Raw genomic sequence first — 19,803 nt, forward strand, 5'->3', positions numbered from 1 at the left:
ATAGAGTTTGATACATGGGCATCTAAGGGATATAGAGTTTGATACATGGGCATCTAAGGGATATAGAGTCTGATACATGGACATCTAAGGGATATAGAGTCTGATACATGGACATCTAAGGGATATAGAGTCTGATACATGGGCATATAAGGGATATAGAGTCTGATACATGGGCATCTAAGGGATATAGAGTTTGATACATGGGCATCTAAGGGATATAGAGTCTAATACATGAGCACCTAAATGATATCGAGTCTCGCTGATTGGCACCATGTGGGGTGACAGATTAAAACAGTAAATGGGTTCAAAGGATTTTATTTTTTTTTATTTCATTTTCCTTATTTTATCTGCATGCCCATAAGTAGCAAAGAAGAGAAAAAAAACAAGAAACATAAAACAAAGATGAAAAAAAAGACAAAAAGTTGCACACGTATCACCTCAGACTTAAACCAGTTGTCCTGAACAGCCTCTTCCCATTCCCAATAGAAATAAAACAATGCCCTCGTTCAGGTGCTGGTTGGTTGGCTAAGGAAGGAGACTTCCCAAAACCATGCATAGTAAAGCAAGGACACCCACTATATGGGGGAGAGGCAAAGCAGATTCCGCCCCAACAGTCCCCAAACCAACAAGAGGATGATCAGTCTAGACCCCCCATCTTTGTGTCAATACCACAAAACCGTGTGTTCTGGAGGTGGGAGAGCAATGAGGTCCTACTCTCCACACTCTTCCCAGTATGGCTGTGCACCATCGAATCACAGGACGAGGGGGTAACAGTGATAATTCCCATAACCCCCGTGTGTTCCTTTGCTCCTCTGGGAACAACAGTCCAGTCCTTACTTCTTTGGCTTCTTAAAGATTTTCAGTGTCAACTTCTTCTTGCTCGTGACCGAGTCAGTGTCCTCTCCTGTGGATCCGCTGTCATCTTCAGCCACGGCCTTCTTTCCCGCCAGCTGTGGGATGCGGGTGCCCTTGGAATTGTTGTGCTTCGATTCCGTCCCTGGAGACGGCGTCTCGGCTTCTGTGGAACTTGGGCTGTGGGATCTTGAAGAGTCCGATTGGGACTGTATGGTACCGGCTGTGCTGATCTCGCCCAAGCTGGGGGACTTTTCCGACAACTTATTGCTGATCTGTGGGCTTGCAGGCACACTCTCCTGGCCGGCACCTATGTTTACCAGTTCCAAGTGACGGTTGCCTCCGTTGGGCGTCTGACTGCCAGATGGCACCTCTTCCAAGGTTCTGGGCAAGGCTTTGGAGCCGAGGATTTTGGAACTGTGCCCACCAACTCTTTGCTCAATCATGTAAAGGATGGACGATTCAGAATCTGAGTGACTCAGGTCCCTTAAGGGTAAAGAGAAAACAATTAGTGAGGGATTAAGAGTTGAACCGTAACTCTACACTCATCCTGACTCATGGATGGACTCATGGATTGGATGGATTAATGAAGGTGATTGGATGCAGATCAGCGGAGAGCTATGCCAGCCAACAGCAATGCTGATAGAACATGCAGGTTGTAGGAGATTTACTGTAGACAGTGGGTTTGGTTATTAATTCACTGGCAGAGGGGGGTACTGGAGGTACATGTTCATGATAAATACAGCCCCCCAATACAAACACATGCTGGTTATGAGTGGATCTCCAGACAGTTCGTTAGCGCACCTACCAGATCTGTTCTCAGCAGGTCGAGACCATTATTTCTCAAAAATCAGTTAAATGTGCATTTCCAGTCAGTGGTACCAGACCTTGGCACCCGGGTGGGCACAGCAAGTCTTGTCTCTAATCAATAAACAACAAATGCACTATTGCACTGCTCCACACGACTACTAAACAGATACATAAACCCCAAAGAAGACATACACATGAGTGTATATACAGAAGGGAAGGATATTGTACAGGGAGGTGCATGGCCTTTAGGCTTGGGCAAATTTGACTCGTTTCTTTTTGCCAAAAATTTGCTGCCGGCAAAATGTCGCTGACGCCCATTAAAATCTATGGGCGTCAGGAGGAAAAAGGAGGGTTCAGAGAGGCTAAAGGTCACCAGTGAATAAGAGCAAATGAGGAAGAGAGTTGTTACAGAAAGAAAAGCTGAAGGACCAGAAGAAGAAGAAGAAGAAGAAGAAGAAGAAGAAGAAGAGCCTATTGGACAAGCTTTGCTCCTAACCAAGATGTGTCTGGGGGTACAAGGTGGGATCATGAAACCTATGGTCAGTCTCTGTGCAGAAGGAATAGGCAGACTGGAAATTCCCATGGATTCCAGGAGTGAAATGAGAGACCCACTTCTTTACAAGGCACCAAGTTGTACAGGGTTGGGTCTGACTAAAATCCAAATGCTCTGGGGAATTGCAAAGTTCACTGGTCAGGAATTAATCTGTTTCTTCCCAGAATTCACAGCCCTTGTCCAAAGGAGCTCACTGATCTGCCCTCCCAAGGTGCTTCGTGTTCCCCTATCTTTCTCCTTCACCAAAAGCTTGGTGACATTATGGTGGGTGCAGTGTATATGGGTGCAGTGTATATGGGTGTGTGTGTATATGGGTGTGTGTGTATATGGGTGCAGTGTGTATGGGTGCAGTGTGTATGGGTGTGTGTGTGTATATGGGTGCAGTGTGTATGGGTGCAGTGTTTATGGGTGTGTGTGTATATGGGTGTGTGTGTATATGGGTGCAGTGTGTATGGGTGCAGTGTGTATGGGTGCAGTGTGTATGGGTGCAGTGTGTATGGGTGTGTGTGTGTATATGGGTGCAGTGTGTATGGGTGCAGTGTTTATGGGTGTGTGTGTATATGGGTGCAGTGGGTATGGGTGCAGTGTATAAGGGTGCAGTGTTTATGGGGGTGTGTGTGTATATGGGTGCAGTGTATATGGGTGCATGTGCATATAGATGTGTGTGTATATGGGTGCATGTGCATATGGGTGCAGTGTGTATGGGTGCAGTGTGTATGGGTGCAGTGTGTATGGGTGCAGTGTGTATGGGTGCAGTGTGTATGGGTGTGTGTATGGGTGCAGTGTGTATGGGTGCAGTGTGTATGGGTGCAGTGTGTATGGGTGCAGTGTGTATGGGTGTGTGTGTTTATATGGGTGCAGTGTGTATGGGTGCAGTGTTTATGGGTGTGTGTGTATATGGGTGCAGTGGGTATGGGTGCAGTGTATAAGGGTGCAGTGTTTATGGGGGTGTGTGTGTATATGGGTGCATGTGCATATGGGTGCGCTTGGGTTATGTGGGATATGCAGGTCCCAAAGGGCAGGGCAAGGTCACAGGGCTACATAAGTCCATTGGCAGCTGGAATGAGTCAGGGAAAGTCTCTTGGGATGACGGGAAGAGAAGGACAGAGGAGTCAGACTAAAGGAAACAAACTGCTGGTTGGAAAGGGAACAAGAAGACCCCAGAGGAAGACATGTGGGTGGGGGATAGGGGAAGAAGTGATGAGCTCTGGAAATGACAATGCATGGGGGGGGGGCAGTAGAAAGGAGCCCTGGGGGGCGCAGCGCTTACATTAGGACTTCCATCTTGGACAACTTCTTGTCTGACTCCTCGGCAGCCTGGGGGAAAGAAGAAAATATTCCCAGTAAAGTGGAACGTGTGGGGGGATGGGATTCCTGAAGCTGAAATATGTGGCCCGACAGCCCAGGGAGCCCAATGGACTAGCGGCTTCATCTACAGACAATTGTCTCTTGTCAAAAGTCACAGGAGAAACATGGAGGTGCCAGAATGAAGCCAATGACAGAGGGACAGACAGACGCACTGCTCAGAACATGGAGAAATCGAATTACACACAAAGTACAGAATGAATGGGACCCCCACATCTGTATTGGGATAATGACTCTATGGGAAGTTGTAATTCAGGAAACAGACACCCCTAAGCCTCCCCATGTCTCAATATTCTCTGATAATATATATATATATATATACTGTATAATGCACCGCCGGCCTATCAGATCCAAATGACTCAACAGCTGACACTTGTAGGATCTGCCGTGGCCTCTTGGTCACTAAATGCTCCACCTCTGCCCAATCTGATGCACCAACCGATGGACTGAACCAATAATTCTATAACTGGAGGGGGGAAGCTGAAACACCCATCCTGAACATATTTATACCCAACAGACTTCTCTAGGGCCCTGCTGATATCGGATATTCCTGTTGCCCAAAAATGCCTTCATGGGTGTAACAGAGGGGAGGAAAGGTCAGTCCATGACAAGTCAGAGTATCAGTCCAGATGTTAGCCAAGCCAAATATAGTAATCACTGTACTATACAAGTCACATATTGGCTGCACAATATTGGGGATACATCCCTGCTGTACTCACCTTCACCCCGAAACAGACCTCAACCTACAGCAAATCCCTATTGATAAACTGAATATACAGCGCAGGCAGCACAGCATCCGACTTGTTATGATCTCAGCAAAGATAATACACATTAATAACAACACTTCTGTATATACACTGCAAATGTGTTAATATAGTGCAATTGTAATAAACAGTATAGTCCTATCTGATCCCCATTGTAAGCAGCAGTCCTGTCCTGCTTTATGGCAGCTGAGATTCTAGCTATCTGTATAACAGAACATTCTGTCCCAGTGGCTGCACAGATCCTATCTGATCCCCATTGTAAGCAGCAGTCCTGTCCTGCTTTATGGCAGCTGAGATTCTAGCTATCTGTATAACAGAACATTCTGTCCCAGTGGCTGCACAGATCCTATCTGATCCCCATTGTAAGCAGCAGTCCTGTCCTGCTTTATGGCAGCTGAGATTCTAGCTATCTGTATAACAGAACATTCTGTCCCAGTGGCTGCACAAATCCTATCTGATCCCCATTGTAAGCAACAGTCCTGTCCTGCTTTATGGCTGAGATTCTAGCTTTGTAGAGATTTGCAGCTATTATTCTGCATACCTCCCAACATTTTGGAAGTAAAAAGAGGGACAAAAATTTTTTTTTCCGCACGTAGCACAGCAATTTTTGACCACACCCCTTTCTGTGGCCACACCCCCTAATTAACATGTTTGTTTAGGTTATGAAAGTTTGAAAATATTTCTCCTTATCTAAACTGTGTGTTTGTGTCTCAAAATTGTTACAAAGTATCTTATTTGCACCTGTTAGCTGTTCTGGGCTCTCTGCTAAAAGCCAATTAAGTGAGAAACTTTGTTTCTTTTTCTGGCTGTTCAGTGCAGAGAAAAGAGGGACTTTCCAGTACAAATGAGGGACTGCGGGTTGAGCTGTCAAAAGAGGGACTGTCCCTCCGAAAAAGGGACAGTTGGGAGGTATGATTCTGTTCTGTTGCAAATTGCACAATGACAGATTGCAGTAATATTTGTGCATTGCACATCTCACCCTTTAGGTGGAGCAAAATATATTTATATAAGTGAAAGTTGCCAAAAGCCAACAAATTAGGTGAGAGTGTTTAACCCCCAAAACATGAGTGTGAGGTGCGTGTGCTAGACGAGGAGAGAATGCATTAGACTGCACCTCCCTACAGTAGCCAGTGCATCTGGATCCCTTTAGGGACATGAGTGGAGGGATTAGGAGAGTAGAGGGTTAATGATGCAGGCGCAAGCTGAGCAGAAAGATGCGCATGGATAATGCAGCAAGGGAGCGGCACACACGCATGCTCATATACCCGACACTGGGAGAGCGACATGAGATCCCAGAAGAGACATCAGGAGGGGTCAGATCAGGATGGGGGTCCGTCTGTACATAGTAAGTGATAGAGTGATGAGACGGGATGAGAGAGAGGCCCCGGAGGGGGCAGAGGGGTAGTGGGAAATGGGGGGCAAGTGGAGGGGGGGAGGTGGAGGGGGTGCGGCTCAGAGCTGAAAGACTGTCCAGTAGAGAGACTGCACATTCGGTGGAGAGACACCTTGCTGGGACGGTAATGGAGCTGTGGGGGGGGCCTCCCTCTGGCTCACCAGATATTCTTCTACCAACCTCTGGGGTCCGAGTGAAAGCTGGGGGTCCACGTGCCGCTGACGAAGGCTCAGGTTGGGGGCTGCTGGGAGAAAGAGACGGAGTTAAATGGAGTCGGAAATGTCAGGAATAAATCCCGGAATAATCCAGTCATGCTGAGAGGAGAGACATGCAGCACGGGGGTCACAGAAGGGCCCACTCATACACAATTCTGTGCACTCACTCGCTCACTCACTCACTCACACCGGCACTCACACCGGCACTCACACAGACACTCACACAGACACTCACACAGACACTCACACAGACACTCACACAGACACTCACACTGACACTCACACTCACACAGACACTCACACAGACTCACACACACTCACACAGACACTCACACAGACACTCACACACACTCACACAGACACTCACACAGACACTCACACAGACTCACAGACACTCACACAGACACTCACACAGACACTCACACAGACACTCACACTGACACTCACACTGACACTCACACAGACACTCACACAGACACTCACACAGACACTCACACAGACACTCACACAGACTCACACACACTCACACAGACACTCACACAGACACTCACACAGACTCACAGACACTCACACAGACACTCACACAGACACTCACACAGACACTCACACTGACACTCACACAGACACTCACACAGACACTCACACAGACACTCACACAGACACTCACACAGACACTCACACAGACACTCACACAGACTCACACACACTCACACACACTCACACAGACACTCACACAGACACTCACACAGACTCACACAGACACTCACACAGACACTCACACAGACTCACACAGACTCACACAGACTCACACAGACACTCACACAGACACTCACACAGACACTCACACTGACACTCACACTGACACTCACACAGACATATGTTGGAATAAAGACGTGTATATCAGAGGAAACATTATTACTCCAGGCACAGACACCCACAGGGTAAGAGGCAGGACCTGGGCACTTACATTGCTTAGAGATGGGGGATATAATATCTTCATCCAAATCATCAAGGTCATCCGACATAATGAAATGTGTGGGTGCAGGGCGAGACACCCCCATAAGGCTGGGGTCTATATTCAGAGCAGTCATTAGTGCATGGAGCCCGGGGTTATTGACAATCTGGAAGCCACAGAGGGTCTCGATTTGCTGCCAGCGATGCAAACGCTCACGGAGAGCGGCGGTCACTTCACCGAGTGCCTGTCTATAGAGAGTGAGAGAGACAGCTGAGTGGGTCTGACTAAGTCACTATCTGCAAACTGGGTGTTCTCTGTGTGGGCTACTCCTTTAATAAAACTGCCCCATGTGTATGAATGTCATGGGGGCCTTAGATTGTAAGATCACTGGGGCAGAGACTGATGGGAATTTGATAGGGACCTTAGATTGTAAGCTCCACTGGGGCAGGGACTGATGGGAATGTGATAGGGACCTTAGATTGTAAGCTCACTGGGGCAGGGACTGATGGGAATGTGATAGGGACCTTAGATTGTAAGCTTACTGGGGCAGGGACTGATGTGAGTGTGATAGGGACCTTGGATTGTAAACTCACTGGGGCAGGGACTGATAGGAATGTGATAGAGACCTTAGATTGTAAGCTCACTGGGGCAGGGACTGATGGGAATGTGATAGTGACATTAGATTGTAAGCTCCACTGGGGCAGGCACTGATGGGAATTTGATAGGGACCTTAGATTGTAAGCTCACTGGGGCAGGGACTGATGGGAATGTGATAGGGACCTTAGATTGTAAGCTCACTGGGGCAGGCACTGATGGGAATTTGATAGGGACCTTAGATTGTAAGCTCATTGGGGCAGGGACCGATGGGAATGTGATAGGGACCTTAGATTGCAAACTCACTGGGGCAGGGACAGAGGGATATGTGAAAGGGCAGTTAGATTGTAAGCCCACTGGGGCAGGGGATGATATGGGCTCTCTGTACAGCCCTGTAGAATAAGTGGCTGCTATATATATATATATAAATTAAACGTCTCAGTTGTGTGTGAGACTCACTTTGCCGTGAGGATTTTATGATCCACATCATCGAGGGAGGAGCTATGAGCCACGTGAAATGTCCCAAATAACGTATTTCTCTTCTTTTTGATTTTTTCTGCCTAAAAAGAAAGAAGGGAACAATATCAGGGGACACGAAGCAACAACATTAGGAGAGTCTGAAAGGTGAAAGAAATGGGGAGCCCCTCACCCCTTCCTTGGCCAACGTCAGCAGCTTCTCTGCATTCTGCTTCTTGATATTGTAATACTGAACCTCCACCTCGTGGGTCAACTGGAGCCATTTCTGCAGGGCCTCCGGGGCCGACCAGTTACTGTGAGACTCCAGCTCCTTCTCGGCATTCTTTAGGGCCATTCTCACCTGTAACACACGGGGGGCACGAGACTTATTATTATTGGCCACACACTCACCAATGGGACGCGCAATTCTCTTGCACAATAACCTGCGTATAAATATTCACGTGGCGCAATACTTGCTGCAAATTGGTCCCGCCCCTTTATTGACAACTCCTGCAGCTGCAGTTTTGGGATACATGAATCCAGTCTGCTTTGCTCTCTTTCCTATGGTCAGACAGGAACCTCCCCCTGGGTAAGTGAATCCAATCTCCCCCAGTACTTACCCAGGTACAGAGCTCTGATTCTCTGTACTTCCTGCTCCTGGGCTGTTCTCTTTCCCATGGTCAGACAGGAACCTCCCCCTGGGTAAGTGAATCCAATCTCCTCCAGTACTTACCCAGGTACAGAGCTCTGATTCTCTGTACTTCCTGCTCCTGGGCTGTTCTCTTTCCCATGGTCAGACAGGAACCTCCCCCTGGGTAAGTGAATCTCCCCAGTACTTACCCAGGTACAGAGCTCTGATTCTCTGTACTTCCTGCTCCTGGGCTGTTCTCTTTCCCATGGTCAGACAGGAACCTCCCCCTGGGTAAGTGAATCTCCCCCAGTACTTACCCAGGTACAGAGCTCTGATTCTCTGTACTTCCTGCTCCTGGGCTGCTCTCTTTCCCATGGTCAGACAGGAACCTCCCCCTGGGTAAGTGAATCCAATCTCCCCCAGTACTTACCCAGGTACAGAGCTCTGATTCTCTGTACTTCCTGCTCCTGGGCTGCTCTCTTTCCCATGGTCAGACGGGAACCTCCCCCTGGGTAAGTGAATCCAATCTCCCCCAGTACTTACCCAGGTACAGAGCTCTGATTCTCTGTACTTCCTGCTCCTGGGCTGTTCTCTTTCCCATGGTCAGACAGGAACCTCCCCCTGGGTAAGTGAATCCAATCTCCCCCAGTACTTACCCAGGTACAGAGCTCTCATTCTCTGTACTTCCTGCTCCTGGGCTGCTCTCTTTCCCATGGTCAGACAGGAACCTCCCCCTGGGTAAGTGAATCCAATCTCCCCCAGTACTTACCCAGGTACAGAGCTCTGATTCTCTGTACTTCCTGCTCCTGGGCTGTTCTCTTTCCCATGGTCAGACAGGAACCTCCCCCTGGGTAAGTGAATCTCCCCCAGTACTTACCCAGGTACAGAGCTTTGATTCCCTCTATTTCCAGCTACAATGTACCTCTCCAGAGTCTCCCCTGAATTTCTCTACTCCCCATTACCAGACAAAGGGTGGGGCAGGAGTAGGAGCCGCTTCTGAATTACAGACAATTAGAACTTTGTACCCGGGAAGAGTGTGAGTGTTTGGATTCAATTACCCAGTAAAGGAGAAGTAGGTCACTACACAGGCAAATAAACGGGTTGTTCACCTTTAAATTAACTGTTAGTATGATGTAGAGAGGGATATTCTGAGACAATTTGTTATTGGTTTTCATTTTTTATTATTTGTGGTTTTTGACTTATTTAGCTTTTTATTCAGCAGCTCTCCAGTTTGTCATTTCAGCCATCTGGTTGCTATGGTCCAAATTCACCTAGCAACCATGCACTGATGTGAATAAGAGACTGGAATATGAATAGGAGAGGCCTGAATAGAAAGAGGAGGAATAAAAATAACAATACATTTGTAGCCTTACAGAGTATTTGTTTTTTTAGATGGGGTCAAATAATTAAAAAACTATAAAAAAAAAAAACAAATAATGAAGACCAATTAAAAAGTTTTTATTTTAACATACTAAAAGTTAACTTAAAGGTGAACCACCCCTTTAAGAGCTCATTCCTGGTAAAGTACCCACAATGCACGAGTCAAGGGACCAAGCGCAAAGAGGTTTTTGTAGCGAGTCCAATAAATTGTGGGATGATGTAATGGAGGGAGGATGGAAGAATAAAACGATTATCATAGGGGAGGAGCTGCTCCAGTTACACAGGTTGGCTGTGGGGTTTTGGGGAGACGTAGTATCACCCCCTGTTACACTGTCAGGAATAATGGAGAGGCCTGAACGTCCCATTAGAGTGTCAGCACAAGGCAAGTTTCCCTCACCTGCTCCAGCTCCTGCTCGGCGTATTTCTGGCGACTCAGCTCATTCTCCGTCCCCTCCCTGAGCTCTCGCAGCCTATGAGCCTCCTGTTTCGCCAGACTGATCTCATTCTGCAGCTTCTTCTCCAGGTGAACTTTCTCCACCTCCACCGTGTGATGCTCCTCTTGGGCCTTCTGCAGCCTGTGAGCACAAACGTGTATTGATATACAGTATATTTATATTTATATTAATGTGCGTGCGACAATCAAATGAATTAGGGCACACGAGTGATGAGGACTATCCATCCTGCAACTAAATAACCAATCAAATCACTGAATGCAAACGGGCAGCCAATGAATTCCTTTGCATGAATCCATTACTTTTGGAACCGTTTGACTTTGGCCAAAGCTTAATTAAATGTCCTTTTAATTAACAGCAAAGAGAGCAGCATGCAGTGTCTACTAGTGTCCACTAGAGGGCAGTACTTGCCACAATATAAAAGGCCAATAGGACACATTGCTGGCTGATGTTCCTGCTTATACAACAGGCCTATGGGAAATAAAATCAAACATGGCAGCCTAAGCACTGGAAGGCCCCCATACTAGCGCTGTACATATAGTCCCTCTGTCTGTCCAGCCTTGAGCTTCTGTCCCTCCAGATCAGACACAAACACATTTCCTATAAGAATATACACTGATAATCTCCTTATTATACACAAATATAATTTGGAATTTTACAACAAATTCTGGTCTGCTCTGCCCCAACATGTCTTTTCACTGTGGGCAAATAGTCTGACTGTGGAACAAAACCCACACACAGGGACTAAACACAGGACCCTGCCTTATGTTCCATAGTCTCTCTGTACAGACTATGAGCAAACTTAGGGACTGTTCCTGCTGAATTGTGCTTAGTACAGGGAATACCCATGTACCATAGTTTTATGGGATCTCTCTGTACAGACTATGAGCAAACTTAGGGACTGTTCCTGCTGAATTGTGCTTAGTACAGGGAATACCTATTCTGCCATAGTTTTATGGGATCTCTCTGTACAGACTATGAGCAAACTTAGGGACTGTTCCTGCTGAATTGTGCTTAGTACAGGGGAATACCTATGTACCATAGTTTTATGGGATCTCTCTGTACAGACTATGAGCAAACTTAGGGACTGTTCCTGCTGAATTGTGCTTAGTACAGGGGAATACCTATGTACCATAGTTTTATGGGATCTCTCTGTACAGACTATGAGCAAACTTAGGGACTGTTCCTGCTGAATTGTGCTTAGTACAGGGGAATACCTATGTACCATAGTTTTATGGGATCTCTCTGTACAGACTATGAGCAAACTTAGGGACTGTTCCTGCTGAATTGTGCTTAGTACAGGGGAATACCTATGTACCATAGTTTTATGGGATCTCTCTGTACAGACTATGAGCAAACTTAGGGACTGTTCCTGCTGAATTGTGCTTAGTACAGGGAATACCTATGCTGCCATAGTTTTATGGGATCTCTCTGTACAGACTATGGGCAAACTTAGGGGACTGTTCCTGCTGAATTGTGCTTAGTACAGGGAATACCTATGCTGCCATAGTTTTATGGGATCTCTCTGTACAGACTATGAGCAAACTTAGGGACTGTTCCTGCTGAATTGTGCTTAGTACAGGGAATACCTATGCTGCCATAGTTTTATGGGATCTCTCTGTACAGACTATGAGCAAACTTAGGGACTGTTCCTGCTGAATTGTGCTTAGTACAGGGGAATACCTATGTACCATAGTTTTATGGGATCTCTCTGTACAGACTATGAGCAAACTTAGGGACTGTTCCTGCTGAATTGTGCTTAGTACAGGGAATACCTGTGCTGCCATAGTTTTATGGGATCTCTCTGTACAGACTATGAGCAAACTTAGGGACTGTTCCTGCTGAATTGTGCTTAGTACAGGGAATACCTATGCTGCCATAGTTTTATGGGATCTCTCTGTACAGACTATGAGCAAACTTAGGGACTGTTCCTGCTGAATTGTGCTTAGTACAGGGAATACCTATGCTGCCATAGTTTTATGGGATCTCTCTGTACAGACTATGAGCAAACTTAGGGACTGTTCCTGCTGAATTGTGCTTAGTACAGGGAATACCTATGCTGCCATAGTTTTATGGGATCTCTCTGTACAGACTATGAGCAAACTTAGGGACTGTTCCTGCTGAATTGTGCTTAGTACAGGGAATACCTATGTGCCATAGTTTTATGGGATCTCTCTGTACAGACTATGAGCAAACTTAGGGGACTGTTCCTGCTGAATTGTGCTTAGTACAGGGGATACCTATTCTGTCATAGTTTTATGGGATCTCTATGAGCAAACTTAGGGGGTTGTACCCTAAATGAGGTTTTCATTAAGGTTTTCCATTACTAATCACTTTTGTACCAATTACAGCAACTGCCAATATATCAGAACACAGAATCGCCAGTTAGGGGAAACATGGGAGTCTGAATCGGCAGTTGATCCAGTGACACTTTCACAGAAATCAGGGAAAATAAAGAAGGGAAGTCTAATATTCCCAATATAATTGCCAGTTGCACTCAAACTCCAAAAGTGGCAAATGAATGTGGAATTGTGCTGAGATTAGATGACAGTGAGGAGAACAATTAGGAAGGAATTTATACGAGTCAGTGTTAATTTGCTCATTCAGATGTGACCTGCCCGGGAGCAAACAATGGCGATTAATCACAAATTGGTCTCACTGATCTCTCTGATCTCACTGATCTACAAGAATTTGTAAGGGTCTGGCCACACGGGCAGATTCGGGGAGATTAGTCGGCATGAAAATGGCCCGCGGGCCACACTCGGAACGCTTCCGAAGTTGCTCGTCATTGGCTCACGAGGAAATTTCAGGCAACTTCTGAAAACGAAGAGCTCCGAGTGTCTGCCCCCGGGCCATTTTCATGTTACCTGGCAGAGGGCAGGGGAGGCAGATTGGGGAGATTAGTCGCCCGAAGAAGAGGAGATTTGTCGCCTGGCGAATAATCTGCCCGAATCTGTGTGGCCCGACCAAATCCAAATCTGTGTTGATCCTCTTCACTTTCTTATCAGTCTAGTCTGGGTCTGTAGCTCAGCCCCCCCTGAAAATACAGACACTGCCCCCCCCCATCTACTATCAACTGACTGGGGGTCTGTATCTCAGACTGACCGGGGGGGGTATCTGTCTTGTGTGTGGGGGATGGAGAGTGTCCGTAAGTCCTGTATGTGGCCGGGTCGGTATCTCAGGGCAATAAAAGCCGGACCCCCACTCCCCCGCACGGAGCTGTATTTGCCTAAGGGAATATTTATTGAATGGAAAAGGAATGTGTGAGTTAATAAATGAGGTTTACGTGGGACTGATCCAGCCAATGATTGAGGAGGCAGCGAGTTTGCTGAAAGCCGTTATTAATGGGAAACCACATGAAGTCAAGGCTACAATTTAATGTTTCCATGTGGGCAGAACAGGGGGTGCAGACACACAGGGGGGAGCCAAGTACTAAGCGGTTACAGACCCAGGACCCCCAGACTCTCTCCACAGGGAGTAAAAGCCCCTCAGCTCAGCACAATGGCTGCCAATGTTATAAACCAATCAGAACTGGCGGCTGCACAGAACCAAGTCCAGGAGCGGCTCAGAGCCAGAGATAAAGGGCTAGTACAGGAGGTACAAAGAGGCGACAGTGTGAAACAGCAGTGCACCCACCTCTCCTGCAAGTCATGGAGACTCAGCTCAGCGCGGTGCAAACCCTCCAGGTCCTTCATCATCTTCTTCATGTGCTCCTTGGAGTAGCGGTTCTGAATGTAGGCAAACCAGCACCCCCCCACCCCCATAATGATCGACACGACCAACATGAAGTCCTTGAGATGATTGTGACGAGTCACTGTGGGAAAGACACAAATCACTAGTGTTTCTGGGCAGCCTGGGGGGCTCTATCCACAGGCCTGGGCATCACATGGGGGGGGGTGCAGGGGTGGGGGGACACTATCCTGGGGACGAGATGGGGGCGCAGGGATGGTACTGACCAGGGGATTATATGGGGGGGAGAAGTGTAATACATTTCTGGTGTAGAACAAAGTGCAGATTCACAGGCTGGTGATAGAGACACTGGCAGCTTGAGAAACACTCGCCCATTCACATTCAAGTATAATATAAATGATTATTTGCCGACAGCCGTACAGACTCACTATATACACAGGCCAGTAAGTCTGCACTGCTGTCCTACCATGTGACTCCAGAGTACAAATAACGTGCGGTGGTGACAGCAGTGCAGGTCAATGTTATAGAGGCCACTGATGGCACCTGTACGTGAAGTTTAACTCACACAAGACACAGAGATGAGGCGCCTGTATATTACATACGTGTGCTGTACTATAGTAACTCACATGCAATAACTGCCGGTTATTAGTAGCAGCTTGTTCTGAGCATAGATTTACTGCAGGATCAATGTCAGGCAGTCGTGGGCACCAGTGGGTGACAATTTAGTGCAACTGCCTGTTTGTGCTGCCAGGACTATTGAGGCACTGGGACACTAATAAAGACTTAATTATATTAATTAATGAGCAGTGTTTATACAAAGCGATTGGGCTGAGTCTGTGCACCAGTTACCAGAACCAATGAAATCATTTACCAGTAACTTACACAGAGGAGGCCCAAACAGCACCGTGTCCAACGCCTTGAGCTGAAGCTTCTGCCTCTGACTGCGGTCGGCCATTTTCAGGAGGGAGCCCGTCATGGTGGCGTTGGTGATTGCCAACCTGTGTGGCACAGAGAGGGTGTAACTGAGGCACAATATTACTGACCGGAGCAAACGTTCCCATTGGTTTATACAAAATACCAGACAACTTCTGTCTATGGACTGATATATTATATTATATTATTCATATGGTCCCTGGGTGCCACTGCCTTAAGTTTCTCATTAAATGCTGGGGGCAAATAAAGCCCCTGACCAATCATTGCGAGTCGCAGGCTGTGACTAGTTGGCTGTAGCGTTGGGCAGTGCAGGTAAGTGAGGAGGGAGTGGGGTTGGGAGAAGAGGTGCAGCTCTTATGTACTTGCTGATTTAATTCCAGGGCTTCATGCTCATTAAACTGTAATCTGATTAGAGACACAAGCAATAAAGCCCTGAGACGTGGCCAACAGGCTCATGTAGTGGCCATTAAGTGCAGGACAACAATCTCACGTTACTGAGCAACCCCCCCCCCGCCTAGGAAAACAAAGGATCCCATTAATTCTCCCGAAGAATAAACACGGCACAAACGTCACTTAATGAAAGAATATCCTCGACTGCTTCACTGAATACACAGCACCCACAGTGAGGCTACAGGGGCTGATACAGGGCACCCACAGAGAGGCTAGGGTGGTGAATACAGGGCATCCAAAGAAAGACTAGGATGGTGAATACAGGGCACCCACAGAGAGGCTAGGGTGGTGAATACAGGGCACCCACAGAGAGGCTAGGGTGGTGAATACAGGGCACCCAAAGAAAGACTAGGCTGGTGAATACAGGGCACCCACAGAAAGACTAGGGTGGTGAATACAGGGCACCCACAGAAAGACTAGGGTGGTGAATACAGGGCACCCACAGAGAGGCTAGGGTGGTGAATACAGGGCACCCACAGAAAGACTAGGGTGGTGAATGCTGATAATATATTTTTATATGAGCACATTTATATGAGAACAGCCTATTCCAATGAGGGACAAATGGTTATGTGTCAGAGTGTAAGAATAATAAAGTCTAATAACAAATGCCCCTCTCATTCTGACTCAGCAATAACCAAAGGGAAGGGAGGGGTGATGTTCCCCCATTTATTAATTCTCTTATTAATGACACCCAGTGATGAGAGGCCACTTTGTAAGTAACTGACAGAATTCAGAGTGTCAGCAGATACGAGATGAGGCCCCTTGTGCAGAAGTGTTTTCTACATTTACTGATTCCTCCCTGTGTCTGATTTTAACTGATAAAGAACCACAAGACTGAGGGACAGTTGTAAGCGGGAAACTATTTTCAGTGCAATATCTGTAGATAAGAACATTCAGTCCTCTTCCATTTTGGGAGGGTTCAAGTTATATAACGTATGTATGTGACTCCCATTTTATTGTATAAAAGCTTGTGAAAAGTGCAGTGTCTTTGGCAAAATGCTTGTGGGACACTTCGGTGTAACTTGATCATTTTCCCAAGGCAAAACTATTAAAAATGTTTTGTTAAACTCAATAAACCTCATTCCATTTGAAATAGTCTTATCTCAATGTTTTGCTTTCCATATAACCAGGTCATAGCAATAAAATTATCAACAATGCAGGGCAGCCACAATGAGGCTAGGGTGGTGAATACAAGGCACCCAAAGAAAGACTAGGGTGGTGAATACAGGGTACCCAAAAAAGACTAGGGTGGTGAATACAGGGCCCCCATAGAAAGACTAGGATGGTGAATACAGGGCACCCACAGAGAGGCTAGGGTGGTGAATACAGGGCACCCACAGAAAGACTAGGATGGTGAATACAGGGCACCCACAGAGAGGCTAGGGTGGTGAATGCAGGGCAGCCACAATGAGGCTAGGGTGGTGAATACAAGGCACCCAAAGAAAGACTAGGGTGGTGAATACAGGCCACCCACAGAGAGTCTAGGGTGGTGAATACAGGGCAACCAAAGAAAGACTAGGGTGGTGAATACAGGGTACCCAAAGAAAGACTAGGGTAGTGAATACAAGGCACCCATAGAAAGACTAGGATGGTGAATACAGGGCACCCACAGAGAGGCTAGGGTGGTGAATACAGGACACCCACACAGAGTCTAGGGTGGTGAATACAGGGCACCCAAAGAAAGACTAGGGTGGTGAATACAGGGCCCCCACAGAAAGACTAGGATGGTGAATACAGGGCACCCACAGAGAGGCTAGGGTGATGAATGCAGGGCAGCCACAACAAGGCTAGGGTGGTGAATACAGGGCACCCACAGAAATACTAGGATGGTGAATACAGGGCAGCCACAATGAAGCTAGGGTGGTGAAGGCAGGGCACCCACAATGAGGCTAGGGTGGTGAATACAGGGCACCCACAGATAGGCTAGGGTGGTGAATACAGGACACCCACAGAGAGGCTAGGGTGGTGAATACAGGGCACCCACAGAGAGTCTAGGGTGGTGAATACAGGGCACCCACAGAGAGTCTAGGGTGGTGAATACAGGGCAACCAAAGAAAGACTAGGGTGGTGAATACAGGGCAGCCACAATGAAGCTAGGGTGGTGAAGGCAGGGCACGCACAATGAGGCTAGGGTGGTGAATACAGGGCACCCACAGATAGGCTAGGGTGGTGAATACAGGACACCCACAGAGAGGCTAGGGTGGTGAATACAGGGCACCCACAGAGAGGCTAGGGTGGCTATGGACACTAAGGGCATCCTAGAGGCATCTTGCCAGTCATCCATTAGTAAGTAGGTGCCAACATAATGCAGATGAGGGGGTCCCTTGGGTACCACAGGTGCCTCAGGGAATAGGGGATCAGGAACTAAGTTGAGTGACCACCCCTATATAATGGGAGCTCTATATAAATCATGGATGATAAAAAGTGAGTTGAGGAATTGTTAGAAGCAGTGGCCTTGCCAACCTACCTGGGCATGTCTCTGCCACTGAGCTGCAGCTTCCGGAATGTCTCTTCATACTGGGGCAGCTCCACATATGTGATCAACCACTGGGCAACTTCATCCACCGTCCAGTTATAGACTGAGAGAGACAGGGAGGAGATGTTACTGTGTGTAATCAGACCTCCATCAGAGAGTCTATATGTTATTATTTTCTCTTACTAATACATATACATATCATACATATAATACATATAGATATAATACATATACATATCATACATATACATATCATACATAATAAATACCATATATACATAATAATACATATGACATATCATACATATAGAATATAATACATATACATATCATAACATATAGATATAAATACATAAATACAATATCATACCATTATAAAGATGGATAAATACATATACATATCATACCATATAATACAATATACATATCATAACATATATACATATAAGAATATAATACATATACATATCATACATATAATACATATAGATAAATACATAAATACATATCATACATATAAACTACATATCATCATAAAATACATATACATATCATACATATAGATATAATCACATATCATACATATAAATATAATACATATAAATACATAACATATCATACATATAAATACATATACATACTCATACATATCATACCATATACATATCATACATATACATATCATACATATACATATCATACATATACATATCATACATATACATATCATACATATAATACATATACATATAATACATATCATACATATACATATAATACATATACATATCATACATATACATATCATACATATAATACATATACATATAATACATATCATACATATACATATAATACATATACATATCATACATATAGATATAATACATATACATATCATACATATAATACATATACATATCATACATATAATACATATAGATATAATACATATACATATCATACATATAATTACATATAGATATAATACATATACATATCATACATATAATACATATAGATAAAATACATATACATATCATACATATAATACATATAGATAAAATACATATACATATCATACATATAGATATAATACATATCATACATATAATACATATACATATAATACATATCATACATATACATATAATACATATACATATCATACATATATACATATACATATCATACATATAGATATAATACATATCATACATATACATATAATACATATCATACATATACATATCATACATATAATACATATACATATAATACATATCATACATATACATATCATACATATACATATCATACATATACATATCATACATATACATATCATACATATAGATATAATACATATACATATCATACATATAGATATAATACATATCATACATATACATATCATACATATCATACATATACATATCATACATATAATACATATACATATAATACATATCATACATATACATATAATACATATACATATCATACATATACATATCATACATATAATACATATACATATAATACATATACATATCATACATATAGATATAATACATATACATATCATACATATAGATATAATACATATACATATCATACATATAGATATAATACATATACATATCATACATATAATACATATACATATCATACATATAATACATATAGATATAATACATATACATATCATACATATAATACATATAGATAAAATACATATACATATCATACATATAATACATATAGATAAAATACATATACATATCATACATATAGATATAATACATATCATACATATAATACATATACATAT

At 44.7% G+C, this 19,803-nt stretch overlaps 1 protein-coding gene across 1 annotated transcript in view; it reads right to left on the minus strand.

Annotated features, from left to right (window-relative positions):
- Positions 1–303: 303 nt before the first annotated feature.
- Positions 304–19,803, minus strand: part of stim1.S (stromal interaction molecule 1 S homeolog) — a 42,113-nt gene continuing 22,613 nt past the window's right edge. The window contains 11 exon segments of the mRNA XM_041584672.1: positions 304–1,338; positions 3,486–3,532; positions 5,850–5,879; positions 5,881–5,978; positions 6,920–7,155; positions 7,961–8,061; positions 8,151–8,318; positions 10,366–10,543; positions 14,057–14,234; positions 14,993–15,108; positions 17,961–18,072. Of these exon segments, the coding sequence (XP_041440606.1) occupies positions 834–1,338; positions 3,486–3,532; positions 5,850–5,879; positions 5,881–5,978; positions 6,920–7,155; positions 7,961–8,061; positions 8,151–8,318; positions 10,366–10,543; positions 14,057–14,234; positions 14,993–15,108; positions 17,961–18,072 (1,769 nt within the window). The 3' untranslated portion in view covers positions 304–833.

This window comes from Xenopus laevis, chromosome 2S (genome assembly GCF_017654675.1).
Source record: "Xenopus laevis strain J_2021 chromosome 2S, Xenopus_laevis_v10.1, whole genome shotgun sequence".
In the NCBI taxonomy this organism is placed as follows: domain Eukaryota; kingdom Metazoa; phylum Chordata; class Amphibia; order Anura; family Pipidae; genus Xenopus; species Xenopus laevis.